The sequence below is a fragment of the Zymoseptoria tritici genome, chromosome 6 (genome assembly GCF_000219625.1).
Source record: "Zymoseptoria tritici IPO323 chromosome 6, whole genome shotgun sequence".
Classification (NCBI taxonomy): Eukaryota; Fungi; Ascomycota; class Dothideomycetes; order Mycosphaerellales; family Mycosphaerellaceae; genus Zymoseptoria; species Zymoseptoria tritici.
Genome location: NC_018213.1, coordinates 1891259 through 1907522, shown reverse-complemented (window position 1 = coordinate 1907522; position 16264 = coordinate 1891259). Strand labels below are relative to the sequence as shown.

The window sequence follows — 16264 nt, the reverse complement described above, 5'->3', positions numbered from 1 at the left end:
ATCTTGGGGTAGTGATGGAGTTGTGTATGGCATAGTATGGTGTAGAAAAGCATGGCGTGGCATTTGGCAGACGCGATTCGGCGTTCGAGATAGATGAATGAAGCATTTTGCATCGCACATGGTCCTCGACGTCAATGGTCCTGACGACAAGGAAACAATAACTCCTGCTTCCGCTCAGACTGCACCGTCCAGGCCGACTGAGCGACACCTATGCGGTGCAGAATGCGCTTAAGGTTGGGCAGTGAGGCATCGAAAAGCGTCCTGTAAAATGGCAACATGGACCGATCGAAAATACGTCCCTGTGATCGCCCTCATTCAGCTAGACAAAGTGCACTTAGGTAGCTTGAAGTGTGCAGTTTGCGTGGAAGCACGGAGGTATTGGCTGGCACACAGATTGTCCTGTATATAGTAGTACAACCAGATCTACAACCCTTCCTCCACAGCCTGTCCTTTCACAATTTTCCCTACGCTCGCTTCTGCTTCCCAATGCTCACATCCAAATTCCCGACCACCCAGCTCGCCACGAAAAGCACCAACACGCCCGCGAAAATCGTCAGCGGTTTCCGGAATCGCGCTGCGAATGGGTAGTCGTAAGTGACGATGAGGTCGCGATCACGCAGCTCGTCGACCACATTCACAGCCGTCACAGTCAACGTCGTACGTCCGACGGTGTCCATGAAAGTCTTGGTCAGGGAGATGGTGTCGGAGACGATGGGGACTGTCGTTTCGAAGTGGACATTCCTGTTCAAGATCAGTCAGCAGGGGTCAATTTTGCGTGTCGGTATAGTTGAAAACGTACGTCGCGCCTTCAGGCAGAATCACACGGGTGACGACTTTTTCGTACTCCATTCCCTCGCCCTGCTTTGGACCCTCGAAGAATGGGACTTTCAACACGAAGTTGTCCGAACCGGATTTCGTCTTGCGAAGGAAGTTCTCCAACTCGCCGTTCCAGCCCACGCGGAAATTGTAGTTCCAACCTCCGTAAATGGGGTATCTCGGCTTCAAGCTCAAGTCGGCTTCCCTCAGATTCGTCCTGAAGCGAGAAGTCGACACATTGCCGATGTCGTCGATGAAGTACGCATCCGCACTGCCGACGATGAGAGGGAACTTCATCTCCTTCAACGCGCTGCTGGGAGGGTTGTAGTAGCTCGACTGCTGGAACAACACGCGGGAGAAGTGGTTCTTCAGCGTCGCCGCGCGGTTCGTGAGCCAGTGGCGCTCCTCGGTCGCGATGTTGCCGCCCCAGTGGGAGACTTCGATGTCGCGTTCCAGGAGCTTGCCGTGTGTGAGTGGCTTGGTGAACTCGTACCGAACGCTGACTTCTTGGACAGCTCCGGCTTCCAAGTTGGTGTATGGGCCGTATGTGTATGTGGGACCTTGCTTTTGGGGATCCTCCTTGCCTTCGGCGTTGAGGGAGGCGGGCAGCTTGACGGCATCGGGCACATCGGTTGTGGGGAGCTTCAGCTTTGTCTTTTGCTGTTTGGTTGTGTATGCCGACGGTGCGTAGGCGGAGAATGTGTGTTGGACGTATTGCTTGTCGTTTTGCTGGATTTGTGCAGGCAGAGGCTCGAGGGCGGAGAGGACGACGTAGGTGATGGAGATGGTCAATTGCTCGTTCGGAGGAAGAGGTGTAGGGAGGGTGATTTTGTAGTATTCGGTGGTGCTGCAGGTGTCATATGTCAGCATATCTCGAGCTCATCTTCCCGCCTCCTGCAATCACGCCCACCTGAAGGGATCAATGCCAACGACATCTGTGCGAAAGCCCGTCCTATCCGGCTGCTTCTTGTCCTTGACCTCCAATCCACCAATTCTCCCAATCAATCCTTGCTCAAAGGGAATGAAGTATTCCGACTGCGCCTTTTGATCAATGTTCTCAATGACCACGTTGACCGTCTCTCGAGGATAGCTCTTTTCCAGGTTGATGTTGCGGACCAGGTTGACGTTGCGGAAGTGCTTCGGTGGTATGAAGGCGCTTTTGAGGACATTGCGAGATTCTCCTGTGTTGTTGAGGTCTGCGGCAACAATAGCTGTAAAGCCCAGCAGGGCCCATTGTAATAACCTCATCGTGGTGGCATTGATGAGAAGTCAATGAAGTCAAGGGAAGCCCAATGCGCATGGAGCCCTCCAGTCCAGCTGTCGTCTCCCTTGAATATCTTGCGGCCTGAGATCCTCAGGCATCCAGGCATCAAGAGCGGATATCGGCGTTCAAAATCACAAGCGGAGAACGAATCGAGCGAGGAGATTGTCCGGCATACACTGCACAGTAGCAAGAATATAGTAGGTCCCGTCTGCTTGACTACATGTTGATCGGTCAATTAACCTGCTCGTTCATTGCCTCACGACCAGCAAGGACAAGGTAGCTTGATTCAGCACAATCTAACAACGCTTTCAACAGCCTGAGGCGACCCCTGGACATCCGTCTGCCTCTGGAGGCAATACATACATCATGGCGGCACTTTCATGGCTGTGCCGTACTGGCCGGACGATGACTGCTCGCGGACATGTCTTCAACAGCACCTTCATCACAAGGAGAACAATCGCGTCCAACTCGAGATTCTTCCAAGTCTCCGAAGAGATACGACAAGCCATCTCCGAGAAGAAGCCCGTCGTCGCCCTTGAAACAACAATCTACACCCACGGCTACCCCTATCCGACAAACATCAAACTCGCAGCACGTCTCGAAGAATTGGTCCGGCAACATGGAGGCGTCCCAGCAACAATCGGAATCCTAGACGGCGTTGCCCGAGTCGGTCTGGCAGCGGATGAACTGACCCGCTTAGCGTCATCTCCAGGCTGTCCAAACGTCCTCAAGATCTCGAGAAGGGATCTATGCTTCGCTCTTGGTCTCAAGGATGCCAAAGGAAACCCTTTCAACGGCGGCACGACTATCGCCGGCACGAGTGTCCTCGCCCACATGGCTGGCATCAAAATCTTCGCCACAGGCGGTCTGGGCGGCGTGCATCGCGGCGCGGAGCAGACGATGGACGTGTCTGCCGACTTGACCGAGCTTGGGCGGACGCCCATCACGGTGATATCCGCAGGCTGTAAGTCGTTCCTCGACATTGCCAAGACGCTGGAGGTGCTGGAGACGCAAGGCGTGGCTGTCGCAACATTCGCAGATGGACGGAGTGGAAGTGTGGACTTCCCGGCGTTCTACTCGAGAGACAGTGGAGTGCCAAGTCCCGTTACGCTACAAAATGAAATGGATGCCGCGAGGGTGATTTATGCACAGCATGCGCTGGGTTTGCAGTCGGGAATGCATTTCGCTAACCCGATTCCGGAGGAGCATGAGATTCCGTTCGCGAAGATGGAAGTTGCCATTGCGGAAGCATTACAAGCCGCGAAAGCTGCGGGGCAAATAGGAGCGAGGGCGACGCCGTTCATTCTGGACAAGATCAAGAGAATTACGGGGAGCAAGAGTGTGGAGGCTAATACCGCGCTCGTCGAAGCTAACATCATCAGAGGGACGAAAGTGGCTGTGGCGCTACAGCAGCTGGAGCGGGATGGCATGGGAGACCAGTGAGTGAGGCTGCTTCGCTTTCTCGATACATGTAGATGCTTATGGTAGATAGTGCACTCAATGAAACGCAATCTACCGTCACCGGCCCTGCCGCCAGCAACTACAGCCCTCAAGGAGTTCCGATCAGCTACGCCAGCGCGGGCCAATTCTCCTCCTCGCCAACTACGCCGTCTCATCGAATCTCCTCAGCGACTCTCACCTCGCCCGAACAACGAGCGGACATCTTCGTAGCCGGCTCCCTAGCCGTCGACCTCGCCTGCGACTTCACGCCAAGAAGTTCCAGCTCTCACACTCCCGCCTTACAAACATCCAACCCAGCCCGCATCGCCCAATCCCTCGGCGGAGTCGGTCACAACGTCGCCTACGCCGCGCATCTCATGGGGTCCAACGTTCGACTCTGCTCCGCAGTCGGCTCCGACTTGACCGGCAAAGCAGCGCTCGAGGCCCTTACCACCGCCGGGCTATCCACCGCAGGTATCGCCACGTTTTCTGCGGACAGTGGAGCACGAACAGCACAATACATCGCCATCAACGACGCGCACAAAGACCTCGTCGTTGCAATGGCAGACATGTCCATCCTCGAAATTCCCTCAACCACCTCCTCCATCATTAAAACCACATTCGACCACTTCTGGCTTCCTCAACTCCAAACATCTCGCGCCACCCACGTCGTCCTGGACGGAAACTGGCCAGCAGAATACCTCACCCTCTGGCTCCGCGCCGCTCGCACCTTCAACGCACAAGTCCTCTTCGAACCCGTCTCAACCACCAAGTCCACCATCCCATTCCAACTTACCGGCGAGGACACGCTAAGCACATTCCCGACCCCGTCAATCCACCTCTCCACTCCGAACATCCACGAACTCACTTCCATGCACGCCGTCGCGCGTTCAGCGGGTCTGATGGACAGGGAAGACTGGTGGTCCGTCATCGACGCGCTGGGGATACCATCTACCGGCGCACGCACCGCGTTTGCGATGGCGACCTCTTCCGCTCTCGTCGATCAAGGCGTTCCGCAACAAGCTGTGCAACTCCTCCCTTTCATACCCACTCTTCTCACCAAACTTGGGGCGGAAGGGGTGCTGCTTACTCAACTCCTATCCGCCAACGATCCACGGCTAACTTCGCCCGAGGCGAGGCCGTACATCGTCTCTCGCTGTCGTAACGGGACGGAAGATAGCCTGGGAGTAGGAGGTGTGTACATGCGTCTCTTCCCGCCAGCGGAGAGGGTCCCCGCGGAGGAAGTGGTGAGCGTGAATAGTGTGGGAGACACGTTTGCGGGAGTGCTTGTTGCCGGGTTGGCGAAGGCGAAGAGAGAGGGACGGGAGGCGAGAGTGGAAGATCTGGTGGGAGTGGCGCAGAGGGCGGCGGTCGTCACGTTGAGGAGTGAAGGCGGGGTTGGAAAAGATGTGAGCAAGATGAGGGCAGAGTTGTAAACATATGTGGAAGAAGACTGTGGAGACCTTGTCCGATTGACCTGTTGCCAAAAGGGAGGGAAGGAATACCTCCGTGATTCCGCTCAAATTGCACCGCATGTGTCTGACTCTGTGGGCTTGGACTGTGCAATCTGCGCCAGAGAACGGAAATACAGTTCGAGGAAGGTGTGTGTCTTCGGGAGGAATGAAAGCAACGACAAAACTTTCTTCCTTCGAGCTCACACGATACCGACCGAGCCACTGGAGTGCGAGTTGAGTGGTGCGGTTTGAGCTCTGGGTCCTCCTGGCTTTCCCTCCAACACCTCATTTCTGACCCTCCACCCTCCCAAACCGCCAATTTCTCTCCATCGCAACCCGATCCTCCTAGCGACATCCTTATCGACTTCCCTCCACACCACTCAACTGTTTAACAATCTGTGCGGCATCCGGGCGGGTAACCGGAACCGTCAAGCTTTTTTGAGTTAGTAATATGTTCCGCGGACGAGGAGTGTTGGGAGAGAAATCGTACTTGGCGAGCTATGCAGCACCGTTGATTGGTTGTTCGTTGCGCCAAGGCGAGTGGGAGGAGGCCGGCGATGAAGACGATGGTGGCGGCGATGGTGAAGCGCATTTTGGGAATGTTGATTGAGGTGTTGATTGAGGTGTTGTTTCTTGCTTGCAGGTGTTGTTGATTGAAGATTTTGGTGCTTTTTTCACGTTGCTCGCAAAGTTGTGACGGGATCCTCTCCGGGTTGAGATGATGGAGAAAGAACAGACAGAAAGATGAGCAAGATGAGGAAGAAGGGGACTATATATGTGCCATCGAGCACGAGGTGCGGTGGATTTCTCGGCACATCGACGACAGTCTGATGACTTGAAGGACCGCCAAGCACGATTGCTTGTCGACTATACGGCCTGGATACTGCATACAGGAATGGCGCCGACGGTCGACATAGTCTCTCGGCGGTGGCGCGGGCGGTCGACATAGCTGGAGCACATCTTGGCAATTGTTTGAGAACTCGCACCGGCGCGGAAAGGCCGGTGACATGCCCATATGGGGCACTGCACTGCCTCGTGCTTCTGGCCCCTGTGTTGTAGCGCTCCAGCACATCGCAGTGTCGACCGTATCCAGGCCAATGATCAAAGCCTGTTCGCCAGGAAGTGAGCAAAGTAAGGCCTGGGAAACGCGCAGGATGTCGCCCAAGCATGAATCAATCTTTTGCTCATCAAGACTCCAGTCTCGTCGTGTTGGAAGACCCCGCGGACACAATAATGTACCGTGGATGAGCCCTCCGGTCATTCCGCGGAATAACCCACGACCCCGAACTGAAGCCGTCGATAAAGTCGTATTCGTCAGAGACACCAAGAGTCCAAGACATGATGCTAGTTGCCGGACATGCCGCGATCTTTCTGTTTATCAAGAAGTGGCTAACGATGATCGATTGGAGACGGAATCTCAGATCTGTCCCGAGCATCGAGTGAGGCAGTGCTACTGCTAGAACTCGACAAGCCTGTCCTTGCCCTTGTCTTTGAGAAACCGATGGCTACTCCGATGCGTTCGCACGCTGTAGATCCCGATGCCCTTCCACTGCAACCCCTTCTTGGCCCTTCCACCTTGCCTTTCCCTCTCTCTCTCTCTCTCTTCTCTCTCCATCGCAACCCGACCCTCCTAACGACATCCTCCTCCACCTTCCCTCCACACTACTCAATTGTTCAACATGCTCGTGTACATCCAAGCGGGTAATCTCGACCATCGTTCTGTTCTTAGTCAGTAATGTGTTTGGCGGACGAGGATATGCTGGGAGGAGAAATTCGTACTCCTTTGTATCGGCAGCACACGGGGGACACGGCCGCGGGCGCAGCCAAGGCAAGTGGGAGGAGGTGGCTGGCGACGCAAACGATGATGGCGGTGACGGGGAAGCGCATTTTGTTGGTTGTTGATTTGAGGTGTTGATCAAGAGTGGTGTTGTTCTGTTGCTTCTTTGCAGGTTGTTGCAAGTGAAGACGTCGTTGCTTGGAGATGGATTGAGGTCTCGTTGCGCGGAACCTTGCGAAGAGATCTTCTCGTGGTGGAGATGATGAAGAAAGAAAGACGAGTTGGGACGAGGAAGAGGAAGAGTATTTATGCCCCTCGGGCATGAGCGTTTCGCTTGCTTGTCGACTGGCCGGCGAGTGAGCAAATTGAACGCCCGGGAACGCCCAGGGCATCGTCGAGGGCATGCAACGGTATGTACAACACCCGGGTCAAAAGCAAGAAGGTAATGCATAGCCCCATATGGGCATATCACCGGCCTTTCCGCGCCAATGCGAGTTCTCAAACGAGTGCCGGTAACGTGCTCAAGCAGCGTAGATGGACTTTGTCGACCCGTCCGCGCCATATTCCTGTACGCAGGGAACAGGTTGCACCATGATGGCTGAGTCTTCCGGTCATTCCGCGGAATCACCACGACCCCGAAGCTGTCGACAAATTCGCATTTGCAGGGACACTGGAAAGCTATATATGATCCTATTTGCCGGACATGCCGCACTCGTTCTGTTCCATCAAGGAGCGGCTGACGTCCGACGACGATCCATCGGAGACGAAGCCTCATGGTCAGAGATCCCTGGCATTGATAAGGCAGGCAGTGCTAGAACTCGACAAGCATCGATCGAGGCAGTGCTAGAACTCGACAAGCCGGTTCTTGCAAGTCAATGCCGAAGAGCGCCACATGAGCTCCGCACCGGGAGCAAAGAGCACACATGCCTCTGTCTGAACCATCGGGAGATTGTCGGACGTTGGCAGATTTGAGCTACCCATGATGCCAGCCTGACTACGCGCGGCTACAAGCTACTTCATATCCATCCCTTGAGCTGGATACCGACCCATTCCGAGCCAACGTGAACTTGAGAATGTCAAGCAAAGCAGTGACTTTGCTTGACATGTCTTTGCTTGACATTCTCAAGGTCTCTTGGGAAGCCAGCGCTGGTAGCTACCGGATGCATGAGACACGTTGTAGGGCCTTCGATGTAGTACGATCGGTCTCCCGACGATGTCGCTGGAGTCTTGCGAGTCTCGATGCCACCGGCCGCAAGATTTGCCTCCTCCATAAAGAGGCTGTGACATTGCTTCTCCTCAACCTGTTCTGGGTATCCTGAGGCCCGTCTTCTCCTGCTTTGCCTACAGGACGTTGTCCTTCGAAGAGATGGCCGGATCACCATGGCTTCGCTCTTATGGCAATAGCGCACCACGCACCACACGTTCCCACTCGAGAGGCGGCAGGATCGCTGCAATCGGCTTTGCTGAAGCATTCACCGGAATCGTCGGAGTCCTCGTGAGTGGTCAATTCCAAACATGCGATGGCCGATTTTCAGTCGTGCGAAAGCCAAGTCAGGCTAGACGGCATCAATACGTGGCAAATGGGAAGGTATTCTTGAAGAGAGGAAGAATTTCGTGATTTGTCAGGAGGCTGAAATACAATCAAAGATCCCCAAGACATCAACACAGTGCCATCTCCCGAGATCATTTGAGCGCCGTCTTTCCACCTCCTTGCTCCTCCTCGATCCACTCCAAACGCCTTCTTGACCCTTCACACCCTGCTGCCCCACCTCTCTTTCCCAACTCTCCTCCATCGCAGCCCCGCCCTCCCAGCGTACTCATCCACACATTGTGCATCCGGCTGGCTGGGGGTGACCGCTTGCCTGTTTTCAGTCAGTGGGGTGTTGGCGAACGAATAGTGTCGGGAGAGCACTCTTACGTCGAAATATGTGCAGCAGTTACCACAGAGGAGCGTGACGTCAGTGTATCTGAAGTGCTTTCGAAATTGGAAACTCGTCTTGATGGTTGAGAAGGGAAACCCCGGTCAGCTCGATGCCGTCTTTACAAGTGGTGTACAGCTGGCAAATGTTCAGAGAACTCGACCAAAATCGACTCGTAGACTGAACGCACCGTCTGCTTGTCCAGCATCGTATCCGGTGCCGTCCATTAATTTGCTGGCGTACTTATAGACCCAGTCAGATTTCTGACGGCATCTGTCGGAAGGCCTGGAGAATGAGGTACCTAGCCCTACCGTGATGCGTGCTGAGGTTTGAGATTCAGTGTCCACGACCAGACATCGAAAAAGTCGCAGTATACTCTCCCGTCATTCATCGTCCACAAGGGATCATCCTTACTCTTCGGCGCACCCGGGATGCTTTCGCAATCGACATTCTCCTCCTGGACAAGGGCTCCATGCATTTCGATGCCGAATTTGCCGGTCGTGAGCGGAGAGCAGCGAGAAGTCGCAGACACTGCCACACCAGACTAGAGAAGGGGCGCACTTTGTCACACATCCTCGACGAGGGATTATCCTCACTCTTCGGCGGACCCGGAATGCTCTCGCAATCGACAATCTCCTCCTGGACAAGGGCTCCATGCATTTCGATGCCGAATTTGCCGGTCGTGAGCGGAGAGCAGCGAGAAGTCGCCGACACTGCCACACCAGACTAGAGAAGGAGCGCACTTTGTCACACATCCTCGACGAGGGATTATCCTCACTCTTCGGCGTACCCGGAATGCTTTCGCAATCGACGATCTCCTCCTGATGAGAGCTCTGAATTTCGATGGCAACTTTGGCAGTCATGTCATGCTGCGCCGCCCAGCAACGTTCAGAAGGTCACATTTGCAAATGCATCCGCGTGTGGCCTGGAGTCATCTCGTCAGCGGACGTCTCTCCGAATAGGCCATGGACGGTGCCAAGGAGTTCTGAGTTCGAGTCACGTCCGGCGGCATCAATGCTCGAGAGGGATCTGTACAAGAAGAAGAAGAAAGTTTCGTGAATTCATCAGCAGGGTATCATGCTATCGGAAAATCAAACCATGAACGCCGTTCATCCCAGATTCTTCCCACCTCATTAGCCGACACCACGATGCGCCTCGCTCACCACATTCGTTCACTCCCGAAATCCTCTCTCCCTTTCCCTCCTCCTCCGTTTCGCCAACTGCGGCGTCCAAACTCCCAGAAACAAATCCTCACACTCATCCTCATCCTGACTGTCAAACTCCACCGTTTCTTCCAGCACGTCCCGCCTCACCGCAACCTCCCCTCCCAACCCCTCCTCTCCAACCCCATCCCACCCATCGCGCCTACACACCCTTCCCGTTTCCAAGATGAATTTCCCAACCTTATACCTCTGACTCTCCTCCTCCGCACTCACGTACTTCCACCCCAACACCGACCCACAAAGCGCACAGCTGATGTCGCCGACGGTGTGTGCTCCTGTGACTAGTTGTCGCGGAACGGGCCGGTGGACGTAAGTGTTTGGCAGGTTTGGGAGGGCATCATTGCGAGCCTTGGTGGTGAGGAGGTTGGAGGGGTTGATGGATGAGTGAGGCAGACTCGGAGCGGAGACGAGGTAGGCGCGGCCGTGGCGGCCAGTGAAACCTTTGGAGATGATTTGTGTGGTGGGCGCCAGGTCGGAGAGGCAGCGGGCGCAGTGGAGATGGGAGGTGGGAGAAGAGTTGAGGTAGGAGTCTTGAGAGGTGGGGTTGGAGGATGTGCTGTTTGCTGAAGCTGTGGAGTCGGTGCTGGATTTGCGGCGTCGGAAGGGGTTGGATGGGACGAGGTAAGTCGGGAAGAGGCTTGGTGGTGAGGGGAGTGAGGGAAATGGCATGATAGTAGTGAGCAGGTTGATTGCTTGGAGGAGCGGTAAGGCCGGTGTTTGTTGAATGCGGTGCTACCAGCTCATGTTTCGGTGATGTGATGGCTCACAGGTGAGATGCAGTAGCAGATGCGATTGTTTTGCCTTGGACAGGAAGAATGTGAGAGCAGAAGAGACGCGAGGTTGAGATAAGGTGAGTGATATGAAACGATAGAGAGAAGCAAGTACCTTATGACTCGTTGCAGACGGGCGCGCGTGACGCTGATCACATCTCGATCAGATGAGCTGGCGGTCAGCTGCACCTTCTCTTATCGTCAGCAGCTTAGGAAAGGTACCTTCCTTAGGCCGTACCTGTCCTTGAATATGTACCAGGTTACCTCAAGGTACCGCATAGCAAGAGCTCCATCGAGAGCTGCATGCCGGTGCGGGGCTCTTGGCTGTAGGTAGCTCCCATTGCGACTTTGCGAGATCTGTAGAGCGGACACTTCTGCGGCTGAGAAGCTTCGTCTTTCCTGTGTAGAGCACAGATCTTGGCGTTGATGGCCCGTCGACTCCCATAGATCGTCAATGCATATGTCGGCTCGTCGATCGTCCAGCAGGCAGGTCCTGTCATCCAGCGGGTCTGGCGTGGCCTTGCCGTGATTCAAGGCGCGGACCGAGGCTTTGGAAGGTAGGGCATCTTCACAGAATTGTCGTCGAAGCTATCGCCCGTCTGTTGTCGTGCGCGAGCTGTATCTTTCATTTGATTGATGAGTGTGGGTGGAAGACAGAAATTGCCGGGAAGCAACCTGAAAGCAGAAGTCACAAGGCATCTCGGGCTCAAGTCCGGTGCCGAAGTCGAGCCGGATGCACTTCGTATGGAACCACTCTTCACCTGGCCCCGTGTGGTGTTCTCTCTCGCGACATTTTCAAGAAAACGATACGCGATACGACTTCGTTTCCTGACGACGTATACTTGAATTGATTTTTCCATCAATATACGGACAATGCAATGTCAGCCTCAAGCTTGGCATACGAAGCTCTGGTCTGGGGACGCTCGTTGCTATTTGGAGCTTGACTATTCGTTATTTGGAGCTATTCCCCACGAAATAAGCCTGTGCACGGACAAGCGAGCCGAAGTTGCGGACTTCGCGAGGTGACGAGCGGACGCAACGAGGGAAGTAAGTACTAAGGAGCCCGAGCTTGCGAGGACAGCGACGGGCGTACGATACCCGAGCGCGTAAGGCATAGGCTTATTAGAAAGGTTAGCAAAACTATTCTGGCCGCCGGAGGCTCCAATGCGAAGGTGTTAGAGAAAGCTCCAAATAGCGAATTGCTAGTAAATCGAATAGCTCCAAATAGCATCGAGCCTGGGGACTCGAGAGAAGATCTTCCAAGGAACGCCAGTGGCTGAACTCTACCGCTCCCTCGACACGATAATGGATGTGTAGATGGACCACATGTCGGAAGCATGGACGTGGTGCCTGCGATATTCATGAACCTTTCGGAATAGCCTAAGTCCGGAGGCGTGGAGCCCTTCACGGTCCTGTCTGGCGGTCGTAAAACTCGGGACAGCACACGAGGAGACGAGGCAAGCATTGATATTCAAGAGAGGTGGAGCGCAAACATCCGTGTGCTTGGGGGTAGTCAGGAGACTCTCGGCACCAGGACTATGCCGCATAAATCCCGCTTCGCGGCCGTCATGAATCCATGATGGCAATTCCATTTGGCATGCTGTGGAGAAGCTCCGAATGTGAGGGGAGGTGGAGCCTCTGAGTTGCGTTTTCCGGGGACTCGTCTGAATTGTCTCACTAGCCCTCGTCTTAGCCAAAGCTTCCCACACCGCGGTCCTCCGCCCATTGCCATGAGCAAGATTCTTTCGAGAAGCACGATACTGATCGCTATGCAGATTGCGAAGGCTACGCGGACATGCAGCAATATCTGGGCCGAGTTGGCACGGCTCACAGTCTCGAACAGCCACGAGAAGTGGAACAGGGGTTGTACTGTATCGTTCACTGATCACTGATCGTCGTCTAACTGGATCCACTCCTACACGCCGTTGACGGCACGGCCAACAGACGATGAAATCAAGAACGCGCTACGAAGCTTGGGCAACACAATTCGGCCCCACTCGGGTCGAAGACAGAGCCTCCCATCCGTGCTTGGTAGACGATGTCGACTCCAGGAACGACAATCCCTCGGCTCTGTGAAACCCACTCGCCACAGCAACACTAGAGACTGCTCCATATATTCTCCCCATCCTCCCCAGAGTCTCCCCAGTATTCCCCATCCGTGCTTGCATCGAAAGGTCTCCCCCAGATTTTATATTTCAACGACAACCCACGATATCGCCAAGATGACAGACCACAAAGACATCAATGGCGTGGACCAACTCTCCCGCATCCAAACGGCACAGAGCGTCAACATCTCGATGGAGATGTTCGAGAAGCTGTACCTCAATCCCGAGAATCGAGTCCGAGGACATTTGCGATCAACATTCGCCAATCCTACGCCTTTGTGAGTGACTTTTACGATATCATCGACCGTTTGACCAGCGTGTGGACTGACGCAATATCTCAGGCCTTTGCTCGGATTCTTGATCGCTTCGACGCCTCTGGCATGTGCATTGATGGGATGGCGAGGAGCGGGAGGTGGTGGGGCGGCGACAGTTGGTATCAAGGACCACCCGAGAATGCTCCAAGTCTGTGACTGACTGAGTCCAGGAACCTACTACTTCTTTGGCGGTATGCTCCAGATCATCGGTGCCCTGCTCGAATGGGTCATCGGCAACACATTCATCTACATCGTCTTCGGATCGTTCGGTGCCTTCTGGCTGGCATTCGGAGCGACGTTGACCCCATACTTCAACGCTGAGGGGGCATTCACCTCCGGCGCAACGACGACAGCCGAAATGGAAGCCGGCGTGCAGAGTTTCCAGGCTAGCTTGGGTGAGTATTACGAAAAGCTGCCATTCCACATATCTGACTGATGATAACTGCCAGGCTTCTTCCTCCTCTTCATGGGAGTTTTGGTCTTCATGTACCTCATCTGCTCCCTGCGCACCAACGCCGTGTTCTTCATGATTTTCCTCTGTCTCGACATGTCGCTCTTTCTGCTGACAGCAGCCTACTGGAAGGGAGCAGAGGGTGACACCGCGGCATTTGAAAGGCTGGAAGTGGTACGTCTACTGTCCTCCAACACTTGGTGCGAACGTAGGACTAACTTTACCTTTTTTTTTTCAGGCCGCCGGAGCATTCGTCTTCGCGTTCTGCATGTTTGGCTGGTACCTTTTCTTCGCGCAGTTGTTGAGAGCGGTGGATTTCCCGCTTGATTTGCCCGTGGGAGACTTGAGTGGGCTGATCAAGGCGAGGAAGGCGAAGCCTGATATTGAGAAGAATGTGGAGCCGAAGTCGGACTGAGTGTATGGCGCTGGTTCTGATGCTTCCAGGTTGGAAGTAGGAGAATTAAACATTGAACCTTGTGGAAGCAGTTTCGCTGAGCTCGTACGACGTCCAACCTGGGTCTTCTGCCATGATCGTCTCGAAATGATGTTCGCCGTATCTATATGCTTGGAGCACACTCGTGAAGAGCAGACAAGGAGGCAGGAGTGAAGTGGATAAGAGCCAAATCATGTGCAATCCCGATGAATAGTCTGAACGACGACTGTACCGAACAAACGATAGGGCATATCATTGTACTTGCGTTACTTGCGATCTGATCAGTTGCACCTCATTCCACACATTCGTTTGTGTACCTCATTGTCATGTCCTCGGTCGTTCTTATCGCGAAACGCTTGGCGTTTCGATTTGGCGGGGCTGGAACAGTCATTGGCATTGGTGACTCTTTTTATTTTGAGAGCTCACTGACATTTGACTCGAGCGTCTCCTTCGACAACAAACAGTCAACACACCACCCAAAATGGCGGACGCAGACAAGAAGACAATCTACATCGACGAGGAAGTCGGACAAGACACACAAGAAGTCGACGGCAGCGAAGCGAAGCCTTTCAAGACTGTCCAATATGCCTACCTCCAACATACCGACCAAGCACAATATCAGGTGAAGAAGAAGGAGGGCGACGAACCAGAAGCGACATGGAAGCCCGCGGCGAAAGCTGCGCTCAAGAAAGCCGCCAACTACGCAGACGCACAGAAGAAGAAGGCCGGCAAGGAGAAAGAGCTGGCGATTCGACAGCAAAAGGAGGATGAGGAGCGTCAGAAGGTGTTTGACGATGCGAAGAAGATTGTGCTGAAGGAGGACACGTCTCTGCCAAAGTCGGTCAAGATCAACCTCGGCGAGACAAGACCGGAGAAGGTCAAGTTGGGCAGCGGGGAGCGCTCAAAGGAGGTCGACTACACCAGCGAGAACCGTGGCACTCGTGTTCGAGTGATGGGTCGCGTGCATCGTTTCCGGCAGCAGAAGGAAGTGCTGTTCGTCACCCTCCGCGATGGCCACGGGTTCCTGCAATGTGTGCTCACGGGCCAGCTCGTCAAGACGTACGATGCTCTAACCCTCACCCGAGAGTCAAGTATGTTGATCGTGGGAGAGATGTGGGAAGTACCACCAGGTGCTCACGCCCCCGACAACCGCGAGCTGCACGCCGACTACTTCGAGGTTATCGGCAAAGCTCCTGGAGGCGACGATGCGATCACCAACGTCGTCCAAGCCAAAGGCGACCCTCAACACCTCCTCGACCAACGCCATCTCGTCCTCCGCGGAGAGACAGCGTCAGGAGTCATGTTCGTCCGCGACGCCGTCGAGCACGCTTTCAACTTGAAGTTCCATGAACTCGGCTATGTCAAAGTCTCCCCACCCGCTCTCGTCCAAACCCAAGTCGAAGGCGGCAGCACCCTCTTCGGCTTCGACTATTACGGCGAGAACGCCTACCTCACACAATCCTCCCAACTGTATCTCGAAACCGCCATCCCCTTCGCCGGCAACGTCTACTGCATCGAAAAGTCCTTCCGCGCCGAGAAGTCCCTCACCCGCCGCCACTTGTCCGAGTACACCCACGTCGAAGCCGAACTCGACTTCATCACCTTCGACGATCTCCTCGATCATTTGGAGGAGATGATGTGCGGCGTGCTGGAAATCGTCATGGGCAACCCCCGCATCGCCGCTCTGATCAAGGAACTCAACCCGGAATTCGAAATGCCTCAACGCCCGTTCATGCGCATGAAGTATTCCGACGCGATCGACTGGCTGCGCGAACACGACATCAAGAACGAGAATGATCAACCGCATCAATTCGGCGACGACATCGCCGAAGCTGCTGAGCGGCGAATGACCGACATCATCAACAAGCCCATTTTCCTGACCCACTTCCCAGTCGAGATCAAAGCGTTCTACATGCAAAAGGACAAGGAAGACCCTCGCGTGACGGAGAGTGTCGACTGCCTCATGCCCGGTGTTGTGAGTCCACTCGAACCCCTTTCACATCCACCACCACTTGCTAACGTAATACATAGGGCGAAATCGTCGGCGGCTCCATGCGCATGGACTCCTACGACGAACTCATGGCGGCCTACAAGCGCGAGGAAATGGACGCGGGACCATACTACTGGTACACAGACCAGCGCCGCTACGGCACGAGTCCGCACGGCGGTTACGGGCTGGGTCTGGAGCGGTTTTTGGCGTGGTTGTGTAAGCAGCATACCGTGCGGGATACGTGTTTCTATCCGAGGTATATGGGCAGGTGTAAGCCTTGATTGGAGATTGAATCTGAGATTGAGGAA

At 54.7% G+C, this 16264-nt stretch overlaps 5 protein-coding genes across 5 annotated transcripts; 3 read left to right on the top strand and 2 right to left on the bottom strand.

The window, feature by feature from the left end:
• Positions 1 to 464: 464 nt before the first annotated feature.
• Positions 465 to 2071, bottom strand: MYCGRDRAFT_73380 (uncharacterized protein; the record flags this gene model as incomplete). Its single annotated transcript, XM_003851531.1, has 3 exons — positions 465 to 741; positions 800 to 1663; positions 1727 to 2071. The coding sequence occupies 3 exons, from the start codon at positions 2062 to 2064 to the stop codon at positions 465 to 467; spliced, it is 1479 nt and encodes a 492-aa protein (XP_003851579.1).
• Positions 2072 to 2368: 297 nt separating this feature from the next.
• On the top strand, positions 2369 to 4956 carry MYCGRDRAFT_73377 (uncharacterized protein; the record flags this gene model as incomplete). Its single annotated transcript, XM_003851714.1, has 2 exons — positions 2369 to 3519; positions 3618 to 4956. The coding sequence occupies 2 exons, from the start codon at positions 2447 to 2449 to the stop codon at positions 4954 to 4956; spliced, it is 2412 nt and encodes an 803-aa protein (XP_003851762.1).
• Positions 4957 to 9842: 4886 nt separating this feature from the next.
• Positions 9843 to 10713, bottom strand: MYCGRDRAFT_73372 (uncharacterized protein; the record flags this gene model as incomplete). Its single annotated transcript, XM_003851530.1, has 2 exons — positions 9843 to 10241; positions 10302 to 10713. The coding sequence occupies 2 exons, from the start codon at positions 10560 to 10562 to the stop codon at positions 9843 to 9845; spliced, it is 660 nt and encodes a 219-aa protein (XP_003851578.1).
• A 2172-nt stretch (positions 10714 to 12885) lies between these two features.
• On the top strand, positions 12886 to 13948 carry MYCGRDRAFT_73369 (uncharacterized protein; the record flags this gene model as incomplete). Its single annotated transcript, XM_003851715.1, has 5 exons — positions 12886 to 13046; positions 13110 to 13201; positions 13253 to 13477; positions 13532 to 13707; positions 13772 to 13948. 5 exons carry the CDS (start codon positions 12886 to 12888, stop codon positions 13946 to 13948), a joined length of 831 nt encoding a protein of 276 aa, XP_003851763.1.
• Positions 13949 to 14421: 473 nt separating this feature from the next.
• Positions 14422 to 16237, top strand: MYCGRDRAFT_109954 (asparagine--tRNA ligase; the record flags this gene model as incomplete). Its single annotated transcript, XM_003851716.1, has 2 exons — positions 14422 to 15941; positions 15998 to 16237. 2 exons carry the CDS (start codon positions 14448 to 14450, stop codon positions 16235 to 16237), a joined length of 1734 nt encoding a protein of 577 aa, XP_003851764.1.
• Between the last annotated feature and the right edge of the window lie 27 nt (positions 16238 to 16264).